This window comes from Gekko japonicus, unplaced genomic scaffold (genome assembly GCF_001447785.1).
Source record: "Gekko japonicus isolate JY-2015 unplaced genomic scaffold, Gekko_japonicus_V1.1 scaffold240, whole genome shotgun sequence".
Lineage (NCBI taxonomy): Eukaryota > Metazoa > Chordata > Lepidosauria > Squamata > Gekkonidae > Gekko > Gekko japonicus.
In genome coordinates this window covers 116,305-136,578 of record NW_015164672.1, presented here as the reverse complement: position 1 = coordinate 136,578, position 20,274 = coordinate 116,305, and the positions used below count along the sequence as shown (strand labels likewise).

Sequence of the window (20,274 nt, the reverse complement as noted above, 5' to 3'; positions counted from 1 at the left end):
AGAGAGAGGCGTTGCATCTTCTCTCTTTCAGCTTGCCCTTATGCCATCTCAGAGAGCGACAGAAGAAATTGGCACTTGCTACTACACGATCATCCTCTTAAATAGCACAACTGTGAAATGCTGGCAAACCAGCAGTCTCTCTTAACTCCCTCTAGGGTGCATTCCCAATTAATCATCAGCTTTTTCTAATGTGCAGGTTCCTGCCTAGTTACTGCCTTGCGGGGGTTTCTTCTTTCCAGCCCAATCTTGGCTGTTTGGGATAGGCTAGGATATATATCTTTCTCTCTTACCTTCACACCAAGCCTGCATCTATTGGACCAAAGATGACAACTAGGAAGCATCACAACTACACAGAGCTGTATCGCAGGACAGACGTCCTGCGCACTCTGCATCTTTTAGTCGATGAGTAATTAAACAGTGAAATTTGCTGCCACAGTGATGGCCACAAGCACAGACGGCTTTAAAAGGGGACTAAAGAGATTCATGGAAGACAGGCCCATCAGTGCCTACTAGCCAAGATGATTAAATGGAACTTTTATACTCAGAAGACTTAACTTTCTGAATCCAAGTACTAGGAGGCAACATCAAGGGAATGGCCTTGGATTCATGCTCCATTTTCTGGTTTTCCAGGACAACTGTTTGGCCTCTGTGTGAAACAGAACGTGCTGGACGAGGCAGACCCTTGATGCGACCCAACAGGACTCTTATGTTCTTAGCTCTGATTTCATGAAATGCAAGAAAAGAAAGCCACAATGCCCCACTGCGGCAGGATTATATTTTCAGGGGCTGTGTCATTTCCCCAGCTGTACCTCCGGTCAAGACCTAACTGTCTGAGCTGCAGTCACTTTGCTGCAGTCTCTCCTTTTGTGTTCCCAGAGAAAACCGCTTTATCTGCCCAGATATGCAACAAAAATGTATTCTGTTTCTGCTCCTGCTCAAGGAAGACCTCTGTGGTTGGAGGTCAGAAGCCTGCAAGACTTTAAGAGTCGTCTGCTGGGTCAAATGGAGAATCATTTCACCTCCTCAAGCATCTCCCAAGTCTGTGGATCGATACCGAGTTACTCCTCATGAGTAGAAAGCCACTTTTTAAAAATACCTGCTTACAGAAAGCCACTTTTAAAAAATACTTGCTTACCTTTTTACTTTCCTCCATCTCGTGTTCAAACATAGCACTAAAAACCGGAGAACGTGCTGTGGCCAAGGGTGGGATTGGGGAATTGGGAAGGGAGAATTGGGGAGGGAGAAAAGACACAAATGCAATTAAAAGCTGAAATGGTAACCCTCCTTGCTGGAGAAGGATTTGAGGCATACAATCCGTACCTCCATATACAACACGTCCTCCAATGTAAAAGGGACAAGCCAAAACTAAGCAAGTAGGATGTTCAGGAGAGAAAGCCAACAGACACCTTTCTAAGGACATATACACACACAGCAGAAGCCAACCCAGGCAAAAATTGTTTTTTACGACGTGTCATTGGCTTTCCTATCCTGTTACAACCTGAATGCAAGGGACTGTGGGAGTCGTAGTTACATTGTGTGTTCTCTCAACTAGTTATCGTCCACCTCTTTCCACTACAGCTCTGAAGGGTTATTCATTAGGAAGCCATGACAGTAAACCCTGTATGCAAATCACCATGCAGGGATGTGTGAACTTCAAGCTAACCAAACAGTGAAAGGCTATGCCAAGAAAGGCTCACTCCTGCTAAAAGTATTCCTATGCAAACAGTGAGCAAAATGTACACTCTTGCACAATTTTCTTTGGCTTTGCTACTCCTAGGAAATCCCTGAAATCTGCACCTCCTAACACAGCCAGAAATCTTAGTTGGCCTCTTCCATCAGACATTGCCTGCATTTGTTCCAGTATATCTTCACAGCCATCCTAGCCGGAAACTTGCCATTAAAAAATAAAATTAAAATGAAAGCTACGTTTCACAGAAAGCTGAATCTGGTAGCCTACAGAACCCTGCAGCACAAAGTGTGCATATTAATGTCTTAGAAAGACCCCGATGAAGCAGATTTTAAATTCTGTGAATCTTTTTTTGTGGTATACGCTTAACTATTTGTGTAACGTTTCCTGAGGCACAACTCAGCTGTGTCTCTCCCTCCCCCCCCCCCCCCCCCCTCTTTTACAAAAATGTTATCCGGAGCCCTCTTTCTGAACAAAGAGGCAACCTGCAAAAGATGCATCAAGGCACTTGGGGCTTGCCACTGATCTGTCCATCCGCCATCCAGCTAATCCTCCTGCCCGTGTCGATACCGACCTGCTAATATGGCTTTGTGAGCCTGGAACTCCTGGCCTGCCACACACAGGCAGCAGTCTGTGAAGCGAGAGTTTTCCCAGAGGCCTCCCAACTCATCAGCCAAGCGGCATTCAGGTACCTTCACCATGTTCATGGAGTTCTGGCCGGAGATATTGACAGAGTCTTGCACTACACTCACCTGCAAGGAAGCAAGAGAGGGGTCAGCGTCTCTGTTTCATACTTAGTTCATCTGTAGCCCGCCTTTTCCACTGGGACACAAACAGTAAAACAAAGCGTGGAAAGCTGCTCACTTTGACAGCACGGGTTATTTTTTAAAAAAATGCAAATAGGACTAGAATGACAGAAATTAGGGAGCAGCACACAGAAAACATAACATGCCAAAAAGAACGCCAAGACTGGCTTACGAAGGGACAAGACAATGCAGTAAAAGCAAGGCAATACAACAAACTGCAATCTTATTCCATTAAGAAAGGACCCTCCTGGATTGTCCCATTGCATTGCAGTTCTGATCCCATTATAAAAATGCCCTCTTGAACATTTACGTTTTGCTCGTTGAATGACAGAAGAGAAGAAGGCTTGGTGTAGGGGTTAAGTGTGCGGACTCTAATCTGGGAGACCCGGGTTCGATTCCCCACTCCTCCATTTGCACCTGCTGATGTGACCTTGGGTCAGTCACAAGCTCTGGCACAGTTGTCCTTGAAAAAGAGCAGTTTCTGCCAGAGCTCTCTCAGCCCCACCCACCTCACAGGGTGTCTGTTGTGGGGAGGGGAAGGGAAAGGAGTTTGTAAGCCGCTCTGAGACTCCAAGTGAAGGGCGGGGTATAAATCCAATCTCTTCTTCTTCTTCTTCTTCTTCTTCTTCTTGACCTCCTCAGGCAGGCTGTTCCACGAGGGGAAAGCCTACAAGAGGCATGGCAGTAAAGACAACAAAACACAAGCCAGCCACCACCACCACCAAAAAAAACCCCACCCAGAGTCCTTCTGAGGCAGTAGAGTATGTTTTTTCCCCTCTGCAAATAATACGGTCTGATTTAAGTATGATGCTGCCAGGGCAGGAAGAGCTTATTCATGGGACACGACACATTTCTCGTACCTCATTCAAATCTGACCCGCAGCACCTACCAAAGACATGTAATGTGGGAAAGCACTGCACTAGCGTGCTAATTTTACACACACACCAGGATGGCAGGTGCTGTGGCCCGATCTCCACATGACAGTGGGCGCATGCAACGTAACACAGTTATGTCATTTTAAATCAGACCTAAAATACAGCAGAGCAGATTCTTCCGATGTGGGTTTCTAGGTTCCACCCCAGTCCGGAGAAGTCTGTGCTGCTGACCTCCAACAAAAGGCCATCCAACCCCTACAGATCAGCCAACACAATGCAGATGACCCAATGTGTGCCACGAGACAATTACAGGGCATCTGTCCTTACTGATTGCCACATAGCCTGTGATGGCACAAGCACATTTATTAAGCCACAAATCCCAGAAAAAGGCAAAAACCTTATAGTGGGCAGTCAATGGCCATTTATCAAGTGGGCATATACAGACCAGGGAATCCAATCTTTTGACTCCCCAGGTTTTTGATCAGGTGTGGATGTTTGGTACAGTTCTCTTTTTTACGCAGGGTACGGCATACCCCCTGCTAAGTGATGACACACTTTGGTAAGTTACCCTCTGTGGCCCATTGTATTCACCCAGTGCCATTAAACACATTCTTTTCTGAGCCTGGTTGTGGACAGAAGCCTCCGCACAAGCAGAACCAAAGTGAAGATCCAATTTAGTTGGTGTAGGAGCTCACATGCTTAGAACAAGCCTCTTTTAAAGACTAGGAAGCAGATTTTCAACCTTCCTACATGAAGCAAAGGGCTATTCAGAAGGGAGCTTTTTACCCAGAAGGCTCTTCAGGCCCATTTCAATGCAGCATTTGAATAGTAAAGGGCATGACAATTCCTTGTCCTTTTCACTCCAGGGGCTGTTCAGTGAGAAAAAGCGTCAAGCAATGGTCAAAGTGGCATGGAAATGAAACCTATTCCGAATCAGAAACGGCTCTGAAATCAACCTGAAACTGCCCAATGCAAACCTACGAAGAGTCAACTGGATGGCCCAAGCTCGTCAGATCTTAGAAGTAAAGCAGGTCAACCCAAGTTAGTTGGACAGGAGACAACCAAGGGAGTCCAGGGTTGCTAGCAGAGGAAGGCAATGGCAAACCACCTTTGTTGATCTCTTGCCTTAAAACCCTACCGGATTGATATAAGTCAACTGCAACCTGATGGCACTTTCCACCACCAGGGGTGCCAACTCTGGCCCTCAAGAATGGAGGAGTAAACTTATTAAAAGGAATACAACAGAGAAGAAACAGAAGAGGCAAGTGCACAGCACATGTGGCTACACCACTGGTCAACCATTATGACTCCATCAGAAATTTGCATGCAGGGCATGAAGGAAGACTCTGCCGTCTGTTGCAAGCCCTCAACATCATCACCCTGGCTAGGAGGAACTAAAAGACTTCCTGCCATTTAACTCTTCAGGGGGGAAAAATCTTTGCCAGAAGGCGACAAATCCTGCTACGGGGCTATCCCTATACACAATCCAGCACAAACTAGGGTTCCAAGTCCTCTCTGATGAGTTTCCCTGCAAGTCTACATGGCCCGTTCAGCAAGCTGCTGGCTTTTGGGAACTATGCCAGCCATTGCTCATATCTATTTATCTAAAAGCCTGGAGCATGACTCAGCTAACGTTAAGTACTCTTGACTCAACGATTTCAACAGAAAAAATTAAGCGTGTGTTTAAACAACTAAAGAGGGATCACGGCCAGTATCTTTGCTGTTGTTAAGGGCTTAAAAACAAAATCCTGTCTTGGTAAGGTATTAAATCAAAACTAAGATCCTCAGGAATCTGTGTCTGATACCGCAGTGCAATCTCCGCATACCAAGAGCCCAGGCAGCAGCTACGCCCACCCTTGTAACATACACCTCAGGGATCCCAACACAGCTTTGCAGGCAGTCCCATAGAAGGGTGACTGCTCGACATGATCAGCTCTGAACCTGACCACCAACCAAGCCTGTGCTACTGAAGCAGGTTGACAGGGGGAGGGGAGGAGCTACAGAAGAACAGAAGGGAAATTTTCTTGAAAGAGACCAGCATAAAACACTGTTCCCCTGTGATTATTCAGGTTTGAAAGGAAACAGTAACCCCCGCAATAGTCTTTCAGTTCACCAAATGTTACAGAGTCCTCAGAGAGCATCTGCAGAGCAAAAAAAACACAACAACCTCCAAAACAAAACAAGAAAGAAGCCATACACCATCTATTCCTGCTAAGTTGAAGCACAGCTGCAGGCACCTGTGGCCAACAGAGGAGGAGAAATAAGTTAGCTGAGCATCTGGCACACCTGCCCAAATGGTAGGAAAACCTCTCAACATCAGCAAAAGCCGGTGTGAGTTTTTCATTTCTGTGCACAACTTTGGGTTTCCTGAACCTTCCCAGGTTCACAGTCTTTCCCCTCCAACAAATGCCTTTGAAGACCCCTTCTACTTCAAGAGGGGTCCTGAAGGATCACTTAGTGTTACTGGGGTAGCAGAAAGACCACCTTGTCTAACCAGATTAGCAAAGCTGGGCTGACCCAACCACCAGCTTCTCCACTGGCCATTGTTCATAGTGTGCCACAAGAAAGTGTGGTAGCAAAAGAGGGGGGAAACGCTACTTACAGCAATAAACTCTGGACAACTCATGAAAGTGAGCCAATCCCAGACCCTCTTGGGGGAGAGAGGGGAAGGTATACAATAGAACCCTCAGGCTCACTAGCCAAATTCCTTTCTGACTCTGAACACAGGCAAATGGAGCAAATTTTGCCTGCCTACCTCCATCACATGTTGGGTTGGATCCAATGTTCCCTCTAAGTTGTGCGCACGAGCGGCCACTCATTAACACTGGAAGCCCCGCTCAGCAGCAACCTGGAGCCGCGCAGGGTCTTGCACCGCCCAGTGCCCACATTAAGATTGCAGCAGTTACATTCTGCTCAGGACGTGAACTGCTCTGCTCAGTAAGGGGGGGGAAATAGTGGGAACACTGGTTAGATCCAGGCTAAATTTCGCAAGTTCCCTCCCATTCCCCCTTCCTGCCTACAGACCTCCCCACCATGTCAGCCTCAGGATTCCTTGTCTCCTATTGCAGCATGATGCAGAGCTCAGTGGGAGGGTAGAGACAGGAAAAACTCTCCTCTGGTTAAATGGAAATTTAGTCTGGATCCAACCCAACAGCAGGAGAGAGATTTGAAACAACAAAAACAGTGTGGTAGGGTGGTTTAGTGTGCCAGACGAGGATTTGGCAGGCCTGGGTTCACATCTCCACCCACACGAAGCCACATGTATTCTGCTGAAGCTACCCAACATTGTTGTTGTGTTGATAAAATGGAGGAGGGAAGAACCATGTATACTGGACCCCGGGCTCTCTGGAGAAAGGCAGGTTAAAGGCAACATAAATGATGAACAAAGGATTGGAGCCATAGAAGGAGCTTAGAGGGCAGGAATCTTTAGAAAGGAGAATCCAAGTATATTTAGGAAGATGTGTTTGCTTCCCAGCCCCCCCCCCAGCCCCCGGTGTAGATAACTGAAAGATTCTGCAACATTTCCCTCCTTACCTCACAGAAGAGAGTGAGCTTATCATCTGGAAGGAGTCCGTTGGCCTCATCCAAGAGAAAATCTCTCCTAATAAACTTCTTGAAGCCCCAGTCTTTGCCTTGCACAAACCGATAGGCTCGCTGGCTCTCTGAAAACATACAGGATAGGATGACTTCCCCCCCCTCAAAAAAATTAGCCGATCAAAAACACAAAGTACCACCCAACACCACCTCTGCATACCCATTGCTTTCGTTTCCTCCCCTTTTGCATTCAAGATGGAGAACTTGAATTTGGCTCTGACTTCACTCTTTGGACAGCTGACCAACAACAGGTAGAGCGAAAGGTAATCTTTACTCTCTTCGTCCAAGCCCTTTGGGTTCACACGCAAACACCTGCAACAGCACAAAAACATGCTTCATCTCCAATGAAGGGGGAAGGGCTGTGGCTCAGTGGAAGAGCTTCTGCTTGGCATGCAGAAGGTCCCAGGTTCAATCCCTGGCACCTCTAGTTAGAAAAAAAGGAACAGGGAGTAGGTGATAGGAAAGACCTCTTCCTGAGACCCTGGAGAGCTGCTGCCAGTCTGAGTAGACAATACTGACCTCAATGGACCAATGGTCTGGTTCAGTATAAGGCAACTTCACTTGTTTTCTTCTCTACCCCACCTTACAATCATGCATACCTAGCCAGTGAACCCAAACAGCTGGCAAAAGCCAAGTCTCCATATAGATTGGTTGTACATGGGGGGGAACAAAGACTTACAGGGCAGAGGAAAGTAGGCCCATAACTTACAATGGCTACCCAGTACAGATGCCAAAACAAAACGAGTGGAATTAGAGCATTTTTTTGTCTCTCTCTTCCCCAGTTCCCACCTCCACACATCAGTCTGAGTTGTCCCTAATGCCCCAAAATAGACAAAATATTGATCTGCTTTGCCTTGGGGTCCTTTGGTATGGGGCAGCTTTATGCATACTTATAACTGATCACATATTTGGGGATTCAGGACAGAATTTTCTCACAGTGCAGACAGACCAGAGACCCTTGATTTCTCCTCATTCCTCTATAAATGTGGCTGTCTTCATTTGTTTGAGCCATCTGTTCTTGCGGTGTGTCTGTGGCCTGGATTGCTGGGTCAAAGGCCCTGTACTGCTTCAGGCCATTTAGACAAGATGGTATTTTGCTCCTCCTTCCAACATATCCTATGAAATTTCGTAGGCACATTATGGGAGACTTCTGGGATGCTGCCCTAAAGCATACTGGTCAAATGAGATCTTCAGCTTACCATAAAGCTCAGAAGTTCTCATCCTTGTGACGAATCAGCAAGTTAGATCATTATTGCTCCATTTTACAGAGAACAGTGTTAAGGCCAAGCAAGTTACCTGTCTGGAGCCTCTCACTGACTCTATAACCAAGCTTGGGTTTTGATCCCACATTTAACACCACACGCTTTGTCTTGCTATTCACCACTGCACATTACAGCGGAACATTTCTCGTAACAGTCCTTACCTACCATTTCAATTTATCTTTACCTACCATTTCAATTTATCGTTAGCTCCCGATGAAAAGGTTGAACTTTTGATGACCTCGCCCATTTCCTCCCGGCAAAAACTGAAGTTGTTGATGGTCCACATGTAGGAGAATTTGACCACTTTAATCTTAGAAGAAAACATTGACAAGACTAACTAGTGGCTCAGATGCAGAGTTGCAAAGAACATGATGCTTGAATGGAAGAACACGAAAAAATACCACCAGTGTTACTAAATCTGAGCAACTACCTTTCATTATATCAGGGATTGAGGAAACGTTATGCTATTGCTGGTACTTCACCATTCCCTAGGAACACGAAAAGTGGTCCATGAGAATTTGGTACGGGGCAGCTTGAATCTGCCACAGCCGCCCCATTGCTCTCATGCAGAGATTAAGAGGAGATTTTGGCCCACGATTCATGGGTTCTGAAACCAGATCAAGAGAGAGATGCCCCTGGCTATGAACCTGGTACATTTACTTGGGGAGGGGAGATATCTGGGAACCTACTGTGATTTTTGCAGCAAGCTTGCAGATCTCATGAGTCACAGGAATAACTACGCCTAACAGAAGAAAACAGAAAGCTATTGGAAGGAACCAAAAGTCCACAGAAAGAACACCGGAGGTCTTAGACTGCCAGTGTGTTCAGGGTTTTTTCTTTCTTTCTTTCTTTGAATCCAAAAGGATTCAGAGTTTGTACATGTTTTAAGAAAGTTTGGGTTTTCATTCAACCATTGGATTTTCACATCAGAGGCTTCCTCTCTGAGGAAACCTTTGCCCTTATGGATCCTTCACTATCTTTAAGACCTCTCTTGATTATAAAACATTCACATACCTTGTTCAAATGTCATCATGCACACAAAGAAAGCCAAGTTTTAAGGGCTTTCAGACGGGGGACAAGTGAATTGATCGTACAAAGACCATTTACCCAATATTCTTTTCCCTGTGACAAGGCAAAACCAGAAGAAACCCGTTACAGACTTACTTGAGTGTAACACCAGCTCTCAGCAACAGGTCCACTTGACATTTCTGCCGGAGGAGGTGGACTCGGTACCCTTGACATCGCCAGTTTGGAGGTCGAACAGGATTTCACAGGTTAAGGAAATCTGTACCCACAGTCTTCACCCTGATGGACCAGATGAAAAGCAGGCAGAAGGGGAGTTTAAAAACAAAACAGAACAGAACAGCAGTTGTGCCCACACAGCAAAATTCGACAGTTCTAGATTTGCTGTTTTTTTGCTTCTCACGGCTTCATCATCTGCTCCTCTCCATTCTTCCCATCTTTAGTATATACTTCATTTGGCATGTGTTATGCTAGGTTAACCATATTACTCCTAATGAAGTCCTGCCAAGACCAGGCTGTCTGTCACTAGTGCTGGGAAAGCATTTCCAATTCCTAAGAGTCTGCATCAAGTTGTTAGACACCTAAGATTTCTGCAGCCCCATCCATCACCCTACATTCCTCCTACTGCTGGACTTCTTCAGCATATTTAATTGAGGGAGATGGGAGGGAGCAGGGATTTTTTTTTTTTATTTTTTTTTGCAACCTACAGAGTGAACAGTATCACTGCCACTGCTGATCTCCACAACTCCCTGTTACAGATGGGGAACTGAGGATGAGAGAGAATGATTCCCAAAGAGCCACACACAGTGAGACAGGGCTGGAGGCCGAATCAGTGCTGCAGCTTTACCAACAAACTGGTGCTCAAATCATGCAATGCAAGGACAGCTGCAAACTTCTCCAGAGAGCTTGACTATGTAAACAAGAAGGAAAATCACCAAGAGCCAGATGGGAAACATGCATCTGGACGACTGCATATTTTTCTTTTGGACTACAGAAGTGAATTATTGGGCAGGGGGAAGATAACAGGATAATGAAGAAGAACAGTAGGTTTTTATACCCCGCTTTAACTTATGGTGCAGTGGGTCAAGTGGTTAAGATGCTGAACTGCAGGCTGTGGAAGGTCGGTAGTTCAGCAGTTCGAGACCCGAGTGTGCCGCTCCCGTCTCTAGTTCCAGCTCCTGCCAACCTAGCAGTTCGAAAGCAAGAAATTGCAAGATCAATAGGTACCACTTCGGTGGGAAGGTAACAGCGTTCCGTGCGCCTTGGTGTTTAGTCATGCCGGCCACATGACGACGGAAACGTCTTCGGACAGCGCTGGCTCTTCGGCTTTGAAACGGAGATGAGCACCGCAACCCTAGAGTCGGATTCGACTGGCTTTCAAGCAAGGGAACCTTTACCTTTACTTTAACTTACGGAGTCCCCAAGGGGCTTATAATCGCCTTCCCCTCCTCTCCCCACAACAGAAACCTTGTGAGGCAGGTGGGCTGAGAGAGTTCTGAGAGAACTGCGACTGGCCGAGGTTCACCCAGCAGGCTTCCTATGGAGGAGGAGTGGGGAATCAGACCCACTTCTCCAGATTACAGTCCCCACTCTTAAACACCACACTACACCGGCTCTCAATTAACAACAGCAGAGGACTTGGATAGAGGGGTTCCATGGACCACTGCAGGTCACACCATAATCCAGTTTTTTGTTTTCAAATGCAAACTGATGTTTCATGGAGACTCAGGTCCAATCTAGCAACTGAAAAGCTTTTCAGTCTGCCAGCAGCAGCCAGCAAAGGCTCAGGTTGTATTGCAAAAGAAGCCCAACTGGCTTGGACGCAATCCTGTGTTCTCAGTTTGATATACAAGTCAACTGACTGACTGCAGTCAAACATTCCATGAGTTAAGGAAGCCAGTATGTAGCTGGCAGCCAGAGTGGTATAGTGGTTAAGAGCGGCAGACTCTAATCTGGAAAAGTGTGTTTGATTCCCTACTCCTCTGTGGTAGAAAAGAGCAAGAGTCCAGTGGCACCATAAAGACTAACAAAACATATGGCAGGGTATGAACTTTTGTGAGTCACTGCTCACTTCTTCAGATACCCTGCCACATATTTTGTTAGTCTTTAAGGTGCTACTGGACTTTTGCTATTTTCTACTGCTACAGACAGACTAACACAGCTACCTATCTTGAGCTACTCCTCCACACAAAGCCTGTTGGGTGACCTTGGGCCAGCCACAGTTCACTCAGAACCACTACCTCATAGAATCATAGAATCACAGAGTTGGAAGGGGCCATACTTCCTGCTCAATGCAGGATCAGCCCAAAGCATCCCTGACTAGTGTTTGTCCAGCCGCTGCTTAAAGATTGCCAATAAGGGGGAGCTCACAACCCTTAGGCAGCTGATTCGACTGTTGGACAACTCTTAATGTACAAAAGATTTTCCTAATATCCAGCCGGTACCTTCCCACCCTTAATTTAAACCCAGTCTTGCGAGTCCTACCCTCTGCTGCCAACAGGAACAGCTCCCTGCCCTCCTCTAAGTGACAGCCCTTCAAATACTTAAAAAGAAAATTACTTGGTGTTTCACAAGGTGCCTGTTATGGGAAAAGAAAGGGAAATTGATTGTTAGCTGTTTTGAGACTCCTTAGGGTAGTGAAAAATGGGGTATAAAAACCAACCCTTCTCCTCTTCGTAAATGGTTGTTTCTGGCCTTATGTGAGCAGGGGGTGGAGCAGGGCCAGCTTGCCCCCCTAGTCTTGCAGCCACTGAGGCAAACCTATATACACAGCAAAGCCTCTCCTCCTGACCACCAGCTGTATCTGCAGACATCTGAAAACAGGACACTACCTGCTTAGTTCAACTGCCTTTAAAAACTGGAGTAATTGGGTTTTGGGGAGTTTCTTTGGTAGTTACTGCTATTTTGTTTGTTTTACTTTCATTATATTGTAGCTATAGACTGTGGCTGCTGTTCCAGGATCAAAGCCAAAAAGAACTGTTCAGTGAATCGTTGAAATCTATAGAAACCTTATCTGTTAAAATTCATTACAATCCTACAAAAATGGCATTGTTTCAAAACAGTTATCAAACTTGTTTTTGCAATTAGCATAAACCTGTCCGTATCTGAAGCAACTTTCTTTTGCTGTTCTAATAAGTGTGAATGCTTTAAAAATATCTGATGAATAACTGATAGTTGGACAAAGTCTTTTTCTGTCTCTCTCTCTCTCATCAGCCAAATAGCCAATCCCATTATTGACTGAGCCCGCACTCCAGCCTGCTTGGTATTTCAGGAAGACTGTGGACCACTGTTGCTGTTCAGCAGTGGCAATGGAGACTGTGCTTTTGCAGAATGACTTAAGCAAAAGAAAAATACCAACGCCCCAGGCCACTGCCCCAAAGATATCACAGCTGAATGTTCACTAGCAAGAGACAACAGACTGAAGGAAAGGCAGGCAAATTCAACAGATGTGAAATAGTGAGAAACATGGCCTTGCCTAGCCGACAGGGTGATTGTCCACCCTGTCCCGCTTCTCTCCGATGGTGGCAACACAGCAGACTCATTTTTACTCCTAGCTCTATGAAGGTAACATCTAGATCACTGCAATGTACTCTATGAGGGGCAGCTACAAGTGGTACAAAATGCTACAGCCAGAATGCAGACTGAATTGGGCTGTAGGGACCATATCGCTCCAGTCTTTTTCCGTCTGCACTGGGTCCCCATTTCCTTCCAGGGCCAATTCAAGGTGCTGGCACTGACCTTTAAAGCCCTACACCAGCATAGCTTAAGACCACCCATTCCCATATGAATTTACCCAGCCACTTGGTGGTCACCTTCAGAGACCCTACTTCGGGCACTCCGGCCATCTGAGGCTAGATGGGCAATAACCTGAGAAAGTGCCTTCTTGGTTGTGGCATTAAAACACTGTAAGTCCCTCCCCAGGAAGACTAGTCTCTCTGTCTATCATCTTCCCTCACTAACTCTCACTGGCCTCCTCCATGTTTGTATTTTATAACTTTACGTGTTTATATATATTCTCTCTAAAGATGTAACATTTCTGGAAATTTTGAAGCTCGGAAAAAAACCCGGGTTTTTTCCGGGGGTTTTCGGGGGAAAACGGAAATTTTCGGAAAAATTGGGAAAAAAAATCTACATTAGCATTTCTTTTGTCTTTTCTAGATTGAAAGTCATTCTGTTACTTTAGGAACATAAAAAATGACTATGGGCATTTTTACTTGGCATGAAATTATCACAACTAGCATATTAAAAATATAGTGTATCCAAACAATTATTACAAACAGAATACCCAACCACATGCAAAAACCAAACTGAAACTTTTTTACTTTCTTCTTACAATCGCACCTCCTAAAGGAAGAAATGCATCTTGTTCTTGCATTGGAGAGTTCAGTTTGTAACCTAGGACTTGCTTGTCCTCAGTGCACAGAAATTAGAGATACCATATATATATATATATATTAGAAATGATTTGGAAAATATTTGAACACCTTGTCTTAAAATATTTTATTCATCATGTTAAAATAAAACGTTCCATAATCAATTTCTTTTCTTTTCTTTTTTCAATTTTTCCAATTTTTCGGGAAAAAACAAAAAAGGCTTTTTCTGGGTTTTTTCCGGGCCTTCACATCTCTAATTCTCTCTCTCTCCTTTAAATGTGTTTTGTTGCCTGAAATGTTTTAATGTTTGTCACTTGAATTGGGTGGAAAGGCAGCCTAAAAGTTTTAAATAAATAAATCCACACCCCATCCATGTGCACCCTTCAGCAGTGGTTGTGAACATGGTACAGAAGAGGGTGACCATGTGGATGCTGGCTTGGAGATCTAGTTGGTACTTGCTACAACAAAGCAGGTGGGTGGCAAACTCCGCAGCTCAATTAAAGTCCTTCGATTTGCTCCTCAAGGCAAATCCACCAATACACACAGAATCAGCTCAAATTTTAAAAGACTGTAGGTTCCTTTCTTAGTACAGGCCATGCCAGATTTGCCCTGGCTTGAGGAGCCAGCCCAAAAATTCAGCAGCCGGACTCCTTTTTCAGCCTTCAGGGTTTCGTATTTTAAACAACCACGTTTTTCTTATTATTAGTTCCACAAAGACAAATCCTAGCTTATTTACAGTTTCCTTTGATCTTATTACAGCTACAACAAAAGTGTTGTACTACAGAAACAAATACAAGGCTATCCAAAGTTGTCATCACTACATCACTCTCCACTTTTTCTTAATTTCAATATTGTTTTAAAAAGTTCCATATAACTGAATATTGCAGCCAGTGTAGAAAGCAGCTGGTTAAGAGACAAATGCCTGTACCACTGCCAAAGGGTATAAAGTTAACATATAAACCAGCAATTGCAAGGACCTCATGCACATGCATTTTTGTATCGTACAGCAAAACAGATTCTGATGTGAAACGATAAGATTTGTACTTCTGAGGATCATGTGAGAGACTGTATGATAAATTCACTGCTGAAAATATTAGGGGCCGCTATGAGATTTCTAGGGGCTGTGGTGGCTCAAGTGGTTAAGACGCTGAACTGCAGACCGGAAGGTCGGTAGTTCAGCAGTTTGAGACCTGAGTGCCGCATGATGGAGTGAGCTCTGGCCCCAGCTCCTGCCAACCTAGCAGTTTGAAAGCAAGAAACTGCAAGTAGATAAATAGGTACCGCTTCGCAGGGAAAGTAACAGCATTCCATATACCTTGGCATCTAGTCATGCCAGCCACATGACCACGGAAACATCTTTGGACAGTACTGGCTCTTCGGCTTGGAAATGGAGATGAGCACCGCATCCCTAGAGTCAGATCTGACTGGCTTGTTTCAAGCAAGGGAAACCTTTACCTTTACCTATGAGATTTCTAGGTGCCATGGCGACCTAGCTCCTGGGATTTGGCAAGCCCTGGCTTAGTATGCCATAACTTGTTAGACTCCCCCCCCCCCAATAGCCAGCCTTATCTGACCACACCTGCCGTACGATGCATTGCCTGCCATGCGGAGATACACGCTGCTCACAGGCACAGTCCTGTGAGGTCCGGTGAATTACACACTCGTTTCCTATCCCCAGTGACTCCCTAACACACTCGACTGCCAGCAGCTGCTAGAAAATATGTGCATTCCACCAGCCTTGCAAAAACTAATTAAAAAAACAAAACACCAACCCTGCTACTAACAGCAGAGGTGTGAGAGATAAGCTGAAGAAAAAACAGATGTTCTCACAGCACTGCAGATGAGGGGGGGGGTGAAACAAAAAAAATGTCAATTTTGGAAGGCAAAAGAAAAGTCAAACCAATCTCATCAAAGCTGACACGAGTTTCAAGTTCTCATTACCTTTCCTGATACGATTTTCAGATGCTGCTCGCGAGCCTGCAGGACCCCCGAGATATAAACACATTCTTTATCCGTGGCAAGTGGAAAAATTGACACCACCTCTTTTAAAAAACAGATGTGCAGCTATCGAGTTATGAGATATTTGTTCCTCTTTATTATTTTTCACAATCTTAAAGGATGACAAAAGAATGAATGCAGCCCTCCACAAAACCTCTGCTCTGAGGAATAAGCTCGTTTTGAAAAGGCAGTAAGAAGAGAATTTATATCGCCCTTTATAATGTTTACCGATCTCAGGCCTGATATATATATCCCCCATGGGAAGTCTTCAGGCCTGCTGATCCCACCACCTTGGCACAAAGAACGAAGTGAGAGTATCAACCTGAGAATGCGCTGGGCAAACGTCATTAATCCCCCAGCAATTTGCCACTAGCTGAGAACTGCCACGTATAAGCTTTCTTGATGCTTTGTCCGCGGTCACCATTCTGTCATGGTATGGATAATATAAACAGGTCCCAGAACCAGTCACACAGGTCACTCTCTCCCAGACTAACCAAACTCCCAAGGCTGTTCTGAGGAGAGGAGAATTATGTAGGCTACTTTGGGTCCCCATTGGGAGGAATAGCAGGGTATAAATGAGGTAAACAAAACAAAATAACTACTGAAACTGCACCATTAATCGCGCAAGTCAAGATCAGTTAACGGAAGATTCAAAGCTACATTCCCACATTTCCATACCATTATCCGCTCGTCTGCCAAAGGGTAAGGCTAAGACGCGAGGCAGAGTCCGTGAAGAAGACAAACAGTAACCTTCCCTTCGAAGTGGCAACTTTACAGCATTGTACTGCCAAGGATGACATGGCTGCAAGACCCCAGGCACCTTACCAGACATCTTCCCAGAGCTCTGCCAAGCTTATTACACTCATGCTTAAGAGGAGGGTTACACTTTCCAGTCCAAAGAAAGAAAAGGGACTTGGGGCCAGACTTAAGGCCAGAATCGAGCTCTCCCATCAATGGCTCTTTACAATTACTCCCCACACACCCTCATCAGCCCCGGTTTCCTTCACTGAGAGGCAGCCACTTTTCTTCTGCCCAACATCATCACTATGGTTGCCAGCTCTGGGTTGGGAAATAGCTTGAGACTTTGGAGATGAAGCTGAGGAGGGTGGGGAGGGAGGGAGTTCAACAGGGTACAATGGCCATCAAATCCATCTTCCAAAGCAGCCATTTTTTCCAGGTGAACTGATCTCTGTCACCTGGAGATCAGCTGTAACCCCAGGAGATCTCCAGCCACTACCTAGAGGTTAGAAGCCCTCACCTTCACTCCAATCCTACCCTCCCTTCCAGCAGATGCGGGCCCAGCCTGGAGCAATGTTCCCTCTAAGCTGTGGAGTCTTGTGAGCAAACATTCTACTTTGTGAGCTACCAGCATGAAAGTTGTGAGCGAGCGATTTGGCTGCTGCATACATTAGTCTGCTCTGGAGCCGTCCTTCCTGAGCTAAGACAAAAGTGTCTGAGCTGGAGGCTAAAAAACTGTGAGCTAGCTCACGCCAACTCAGCTTAGAGGGAACACTAGCCTGGAGTATTATTTATTTATTTAGACTTATAGCCCACCTTAGGAGCTGTAGTGGCTCAAGTGGTTAAGACGCTGAACTGCAGGCTGTGGAAGGTCGGTAGTTCAGGAGTTCAAGACCCGGGTGCCGCAAGACGGGGTGAGCTCCCGTCTCTAGTTCCAGCTCCTGCCAACCTAGCAGTTCGAAAGCAAGAAATTGCAAGTAGATCAATAGGTACCACTTTGGTGGGAAGGTAACAGCATTCCGTGCTCCTTGGTGTTTAGTCATGCCGGCCACATGACCACGGAAATGTCTTCGGACAGCGCTGGCTCTTCGGCTTTGAAACGGAGATGAGCACCGCAACCCTAGAGTCGGACTCGACTGGCTTTCGAGCAAGGGAACCTTTACCTTTACTTTATAGCCCACCTTGCCTGGCAAGCAGGCTCCAGGCGGCTTACAATGAGTTAAAATTACAATAAAACACAGATAAAATCCCAACAATAATATATAAAGTGCAGATTAAGTACAAACAGCAGTGCAGGCGGCAATCGTGACATGGTCCAGTATGACTAGACCAGTATCCCATTAAAGTGCCAGTAACATGCGGGCCATAATAGATGTTGTCAGTAGCTTGTTCATCAATGGCGGCTCCTAATCGGCCTGGTGGAAGAACTCCATTTTACAGGCCATGCGGAACTGTAAAAGGTCCCACAGGGCCCTGATGTCCTCCGGGAGCTCATTCCACCAGTGTGGAGCCACCACTGAGAAGGCCATAGATCTGGTGATGGCCAATCTGGAATCTTTTGGACCGGGGAGAGTCAGGCAGTACCTGGGGAGACAAGTTGATGGGGAGACTCAAGGTAAATTTTCATTAAGTTATATATATAGATAAAGGAAAGATATTTGCATTACACATCCAAGCCTTATCAGTTGCTTTCGCCACTAACTCTAACACGTATCTCCCCCCTCCCCCACAAAGGGAAATTGGAAAGAAGAGATTTTTCTCCCAGCGATGTGGGGGGGGGGGATTAGAAGTAACTAGTGTAGAAGATGTTAAATACACACCCCACAAGCAGACAAATCTGCACATACCATACAAGTCTGGCTTAAGGCAAGCTGATAAGAGTATTATCAACACAGTTTTGAATCGCCAGGAGAAAATTAAATAGATTTTTCAAAAGGCAACAGAGCTTTCAGAAACACAGCAGATATCGAGATTAGCCTGGCACAGAGACATTACCTGCCATGCCTCTACTCTGTGAAAAGAAGATTTCATACATTGCCATGCCAGGGCGTCGAATTACATCTTGGAATGAGCCATTAACCTGACTCCTGTGGCGAAGAGCTCTCCACAAGCGTCAACTTCTCAGCCTTTCACATTACCCTTTTGACACCACTAGATCCACAGAAGCTTGCTGAGACTCACTGGTGGCAGAAGGGAACTCTGTACAGGTTCAGAGGTACCTTCCTGTCCTTCCACACTTCTTAAAGTACTAGAAAATGAACATTTTCAATCAGGGTTGGAAAACATTTCTAGGCACCGGAACCAAATTTAGGGTTAGAACTACTTGTCATGGGAGATTCCGAATTCAAGTTTAGAATCCTAAACCAGATTCCAGAGACAAACCATCACTCCAGAATTCAAGTTCTGCCCCCTAAACCAGTTTCCAGATACACACTATCACTCAAGAACCAGCGTGGCGCTTCATTTTCTTTTATTCATTATAACCATATTAACAACCTAAAAGCATTGCTTATTCTCAGACATCCCAAGTGGGGCCAGAATGTGAAGATGCCAGATTCTCTTTGTTTTTGTGTGTGTGTGTGTGCAGTAAAACGAGAGCTGGGAGGTCCAGGGAAAATTTCTTTTAACAGAAAGCCCTTCCTGAACTCAGACAGAAAAGCCTAAGGTCTAACACTGATTTTAAATGTTTATATTGTGCTTTTAAACTTTATTGTCATTGTCGAAAGATGATGTGACCCGCTCTGAGCCCGCTTGTGGGATGGGCAGGATACAAATACGAAAAATAAATAAATAAATAAATATGTATAGCACTGGAAACAGGCTCTGGGGTTAAGCTCTGGCTGGAAATAAGACCAGCTGCCAAGACCAGCTCACACAAATTTCCACACAAGTCTCCAGAATTCCTCTGGGTAACATTATGGAGGTGTAGCATGGTTAGCTTTGCATGACATTAGGGAGCACTTCAGCAGTATCAGTAGAGAGAACTCAAAAAGAACATGTCAACATGAATCCCCAGGCTATGGTGGAGGAGATGGCCAGATGCTCCAGAGGGAATGGAGTCTCAGCGCCTCTTCCGCTAGCACTTTTGCCAATTGTGTGTTGGTTTCATCCTACTCCTAAAGACAGAAAGGCCTGTTTAGAGGTAGACTGCCAGGCACATTTGCACAAAGTATGTCCCGGATATCTGGCATGTAGACATGCATGGTTTACATGGGTACTTTTACAAGGTAAAACAGCAGGTTTGCCTTTTACAACAAGTATGCTGTGTGTGGTTTAGCACAGTCACCATTTCGTCCTTCAAAGAATAACATTTCTACCGAGCAACTCATATACCCTGCCATTTGAAGCAGAGGGCACTTCACATAAATACACAAATAAAAGCCACATTTAAAAACAGCTTTTAAAAAAAACCATGGGGAACACGGAACAAAACTATATTCTGAAAGGAGCCACCAGCAACTCCTCTAAAAGCACAGGAGGGAATAACTATCTTTGGATGCTTTTCACAACAAGGGAGGAGGGGAAAAATTGGAAAACTGAGCTCCATCCATCACAGCAGTGTTTAGTGTCTGATGCAAAATAATTCTGCAAGTCAACACTATTCTCCTTTACTCTTAAAATATATTTCCAGCTCTGACAGCTGCAGAGAAGTCTGGAAAAATCTTAGTGCCAGAGGCTAGGAGCTGCTCCTTTCTATCAGCTCTCTGCCTCTTCCTTTCCATTTACCCTGCAGCTAGGCCCCCTACTATTACCCTACAGCCAACTTCCATCTATATATCTAATAGCCAACTTGCCCCCTCCGTGCGGATCGCTAAATCAGCACGGAGGGGGCAGCTGGGGGGCTGGGGGAGGTTTGTGCACACGTGGGCCAGTCCCCACGTGTGCACAAAAATACAAAAAGTTTTAAAAAAAATTTCG

At 45.4% G+C, this 20,274-nt stretch overlaps 1 protein-coding gene across 5 annotated transcripts in view; it reads right to left on the bottom strand.

Annotated features, from left to right (window-relative positions):
* The window catches only part of SPOP (speckle type POZ protein), an 83,285-nt gene that overhangs the window by 25,524 nt on the left and 37,487 nt on the right, over positions 1–20,274 (bottom strand). For 4 of the 5 annotated variants that reach the window (XR_001482452.1, XM_015409219.1, XM_015409222.1 and 1 more), the window contains exons 2-7: positions 9,389–9,529; positions 8,413–8,534; positions 7,123–7,274; positions 6,903–7,030; positions 2,262–2,439; positions 1,136–1,191 (exon numbers count right to left, since the gene is read on the bottom strand). Coding sequence is in view for 4 of the 5 variants with exons in the window: in XM_015409219.1 (XP_015264705.1) it covers positions 1,136–1,191; positions 2,262–2,439; positions 6,903–7,030; positions 7,123–7,274; positions 8,413–8,534; positions 9,389–9,466 (714 nt within the window). In the remaining variant the exon portion in view is untranslated. Of the gene's footprint in view, positions 1–1,135; positions 1,192–2,261; positions 2,440–6,902; positions 7,031–7,122; positions 7,275–8,412; positions 8,535–9,388; positions 9,530–10,304; positions 10,325–20,274 lie in introns of those variants that run through there. The other variant, XM_015409223.1, reaches the window with a different exon arrangement.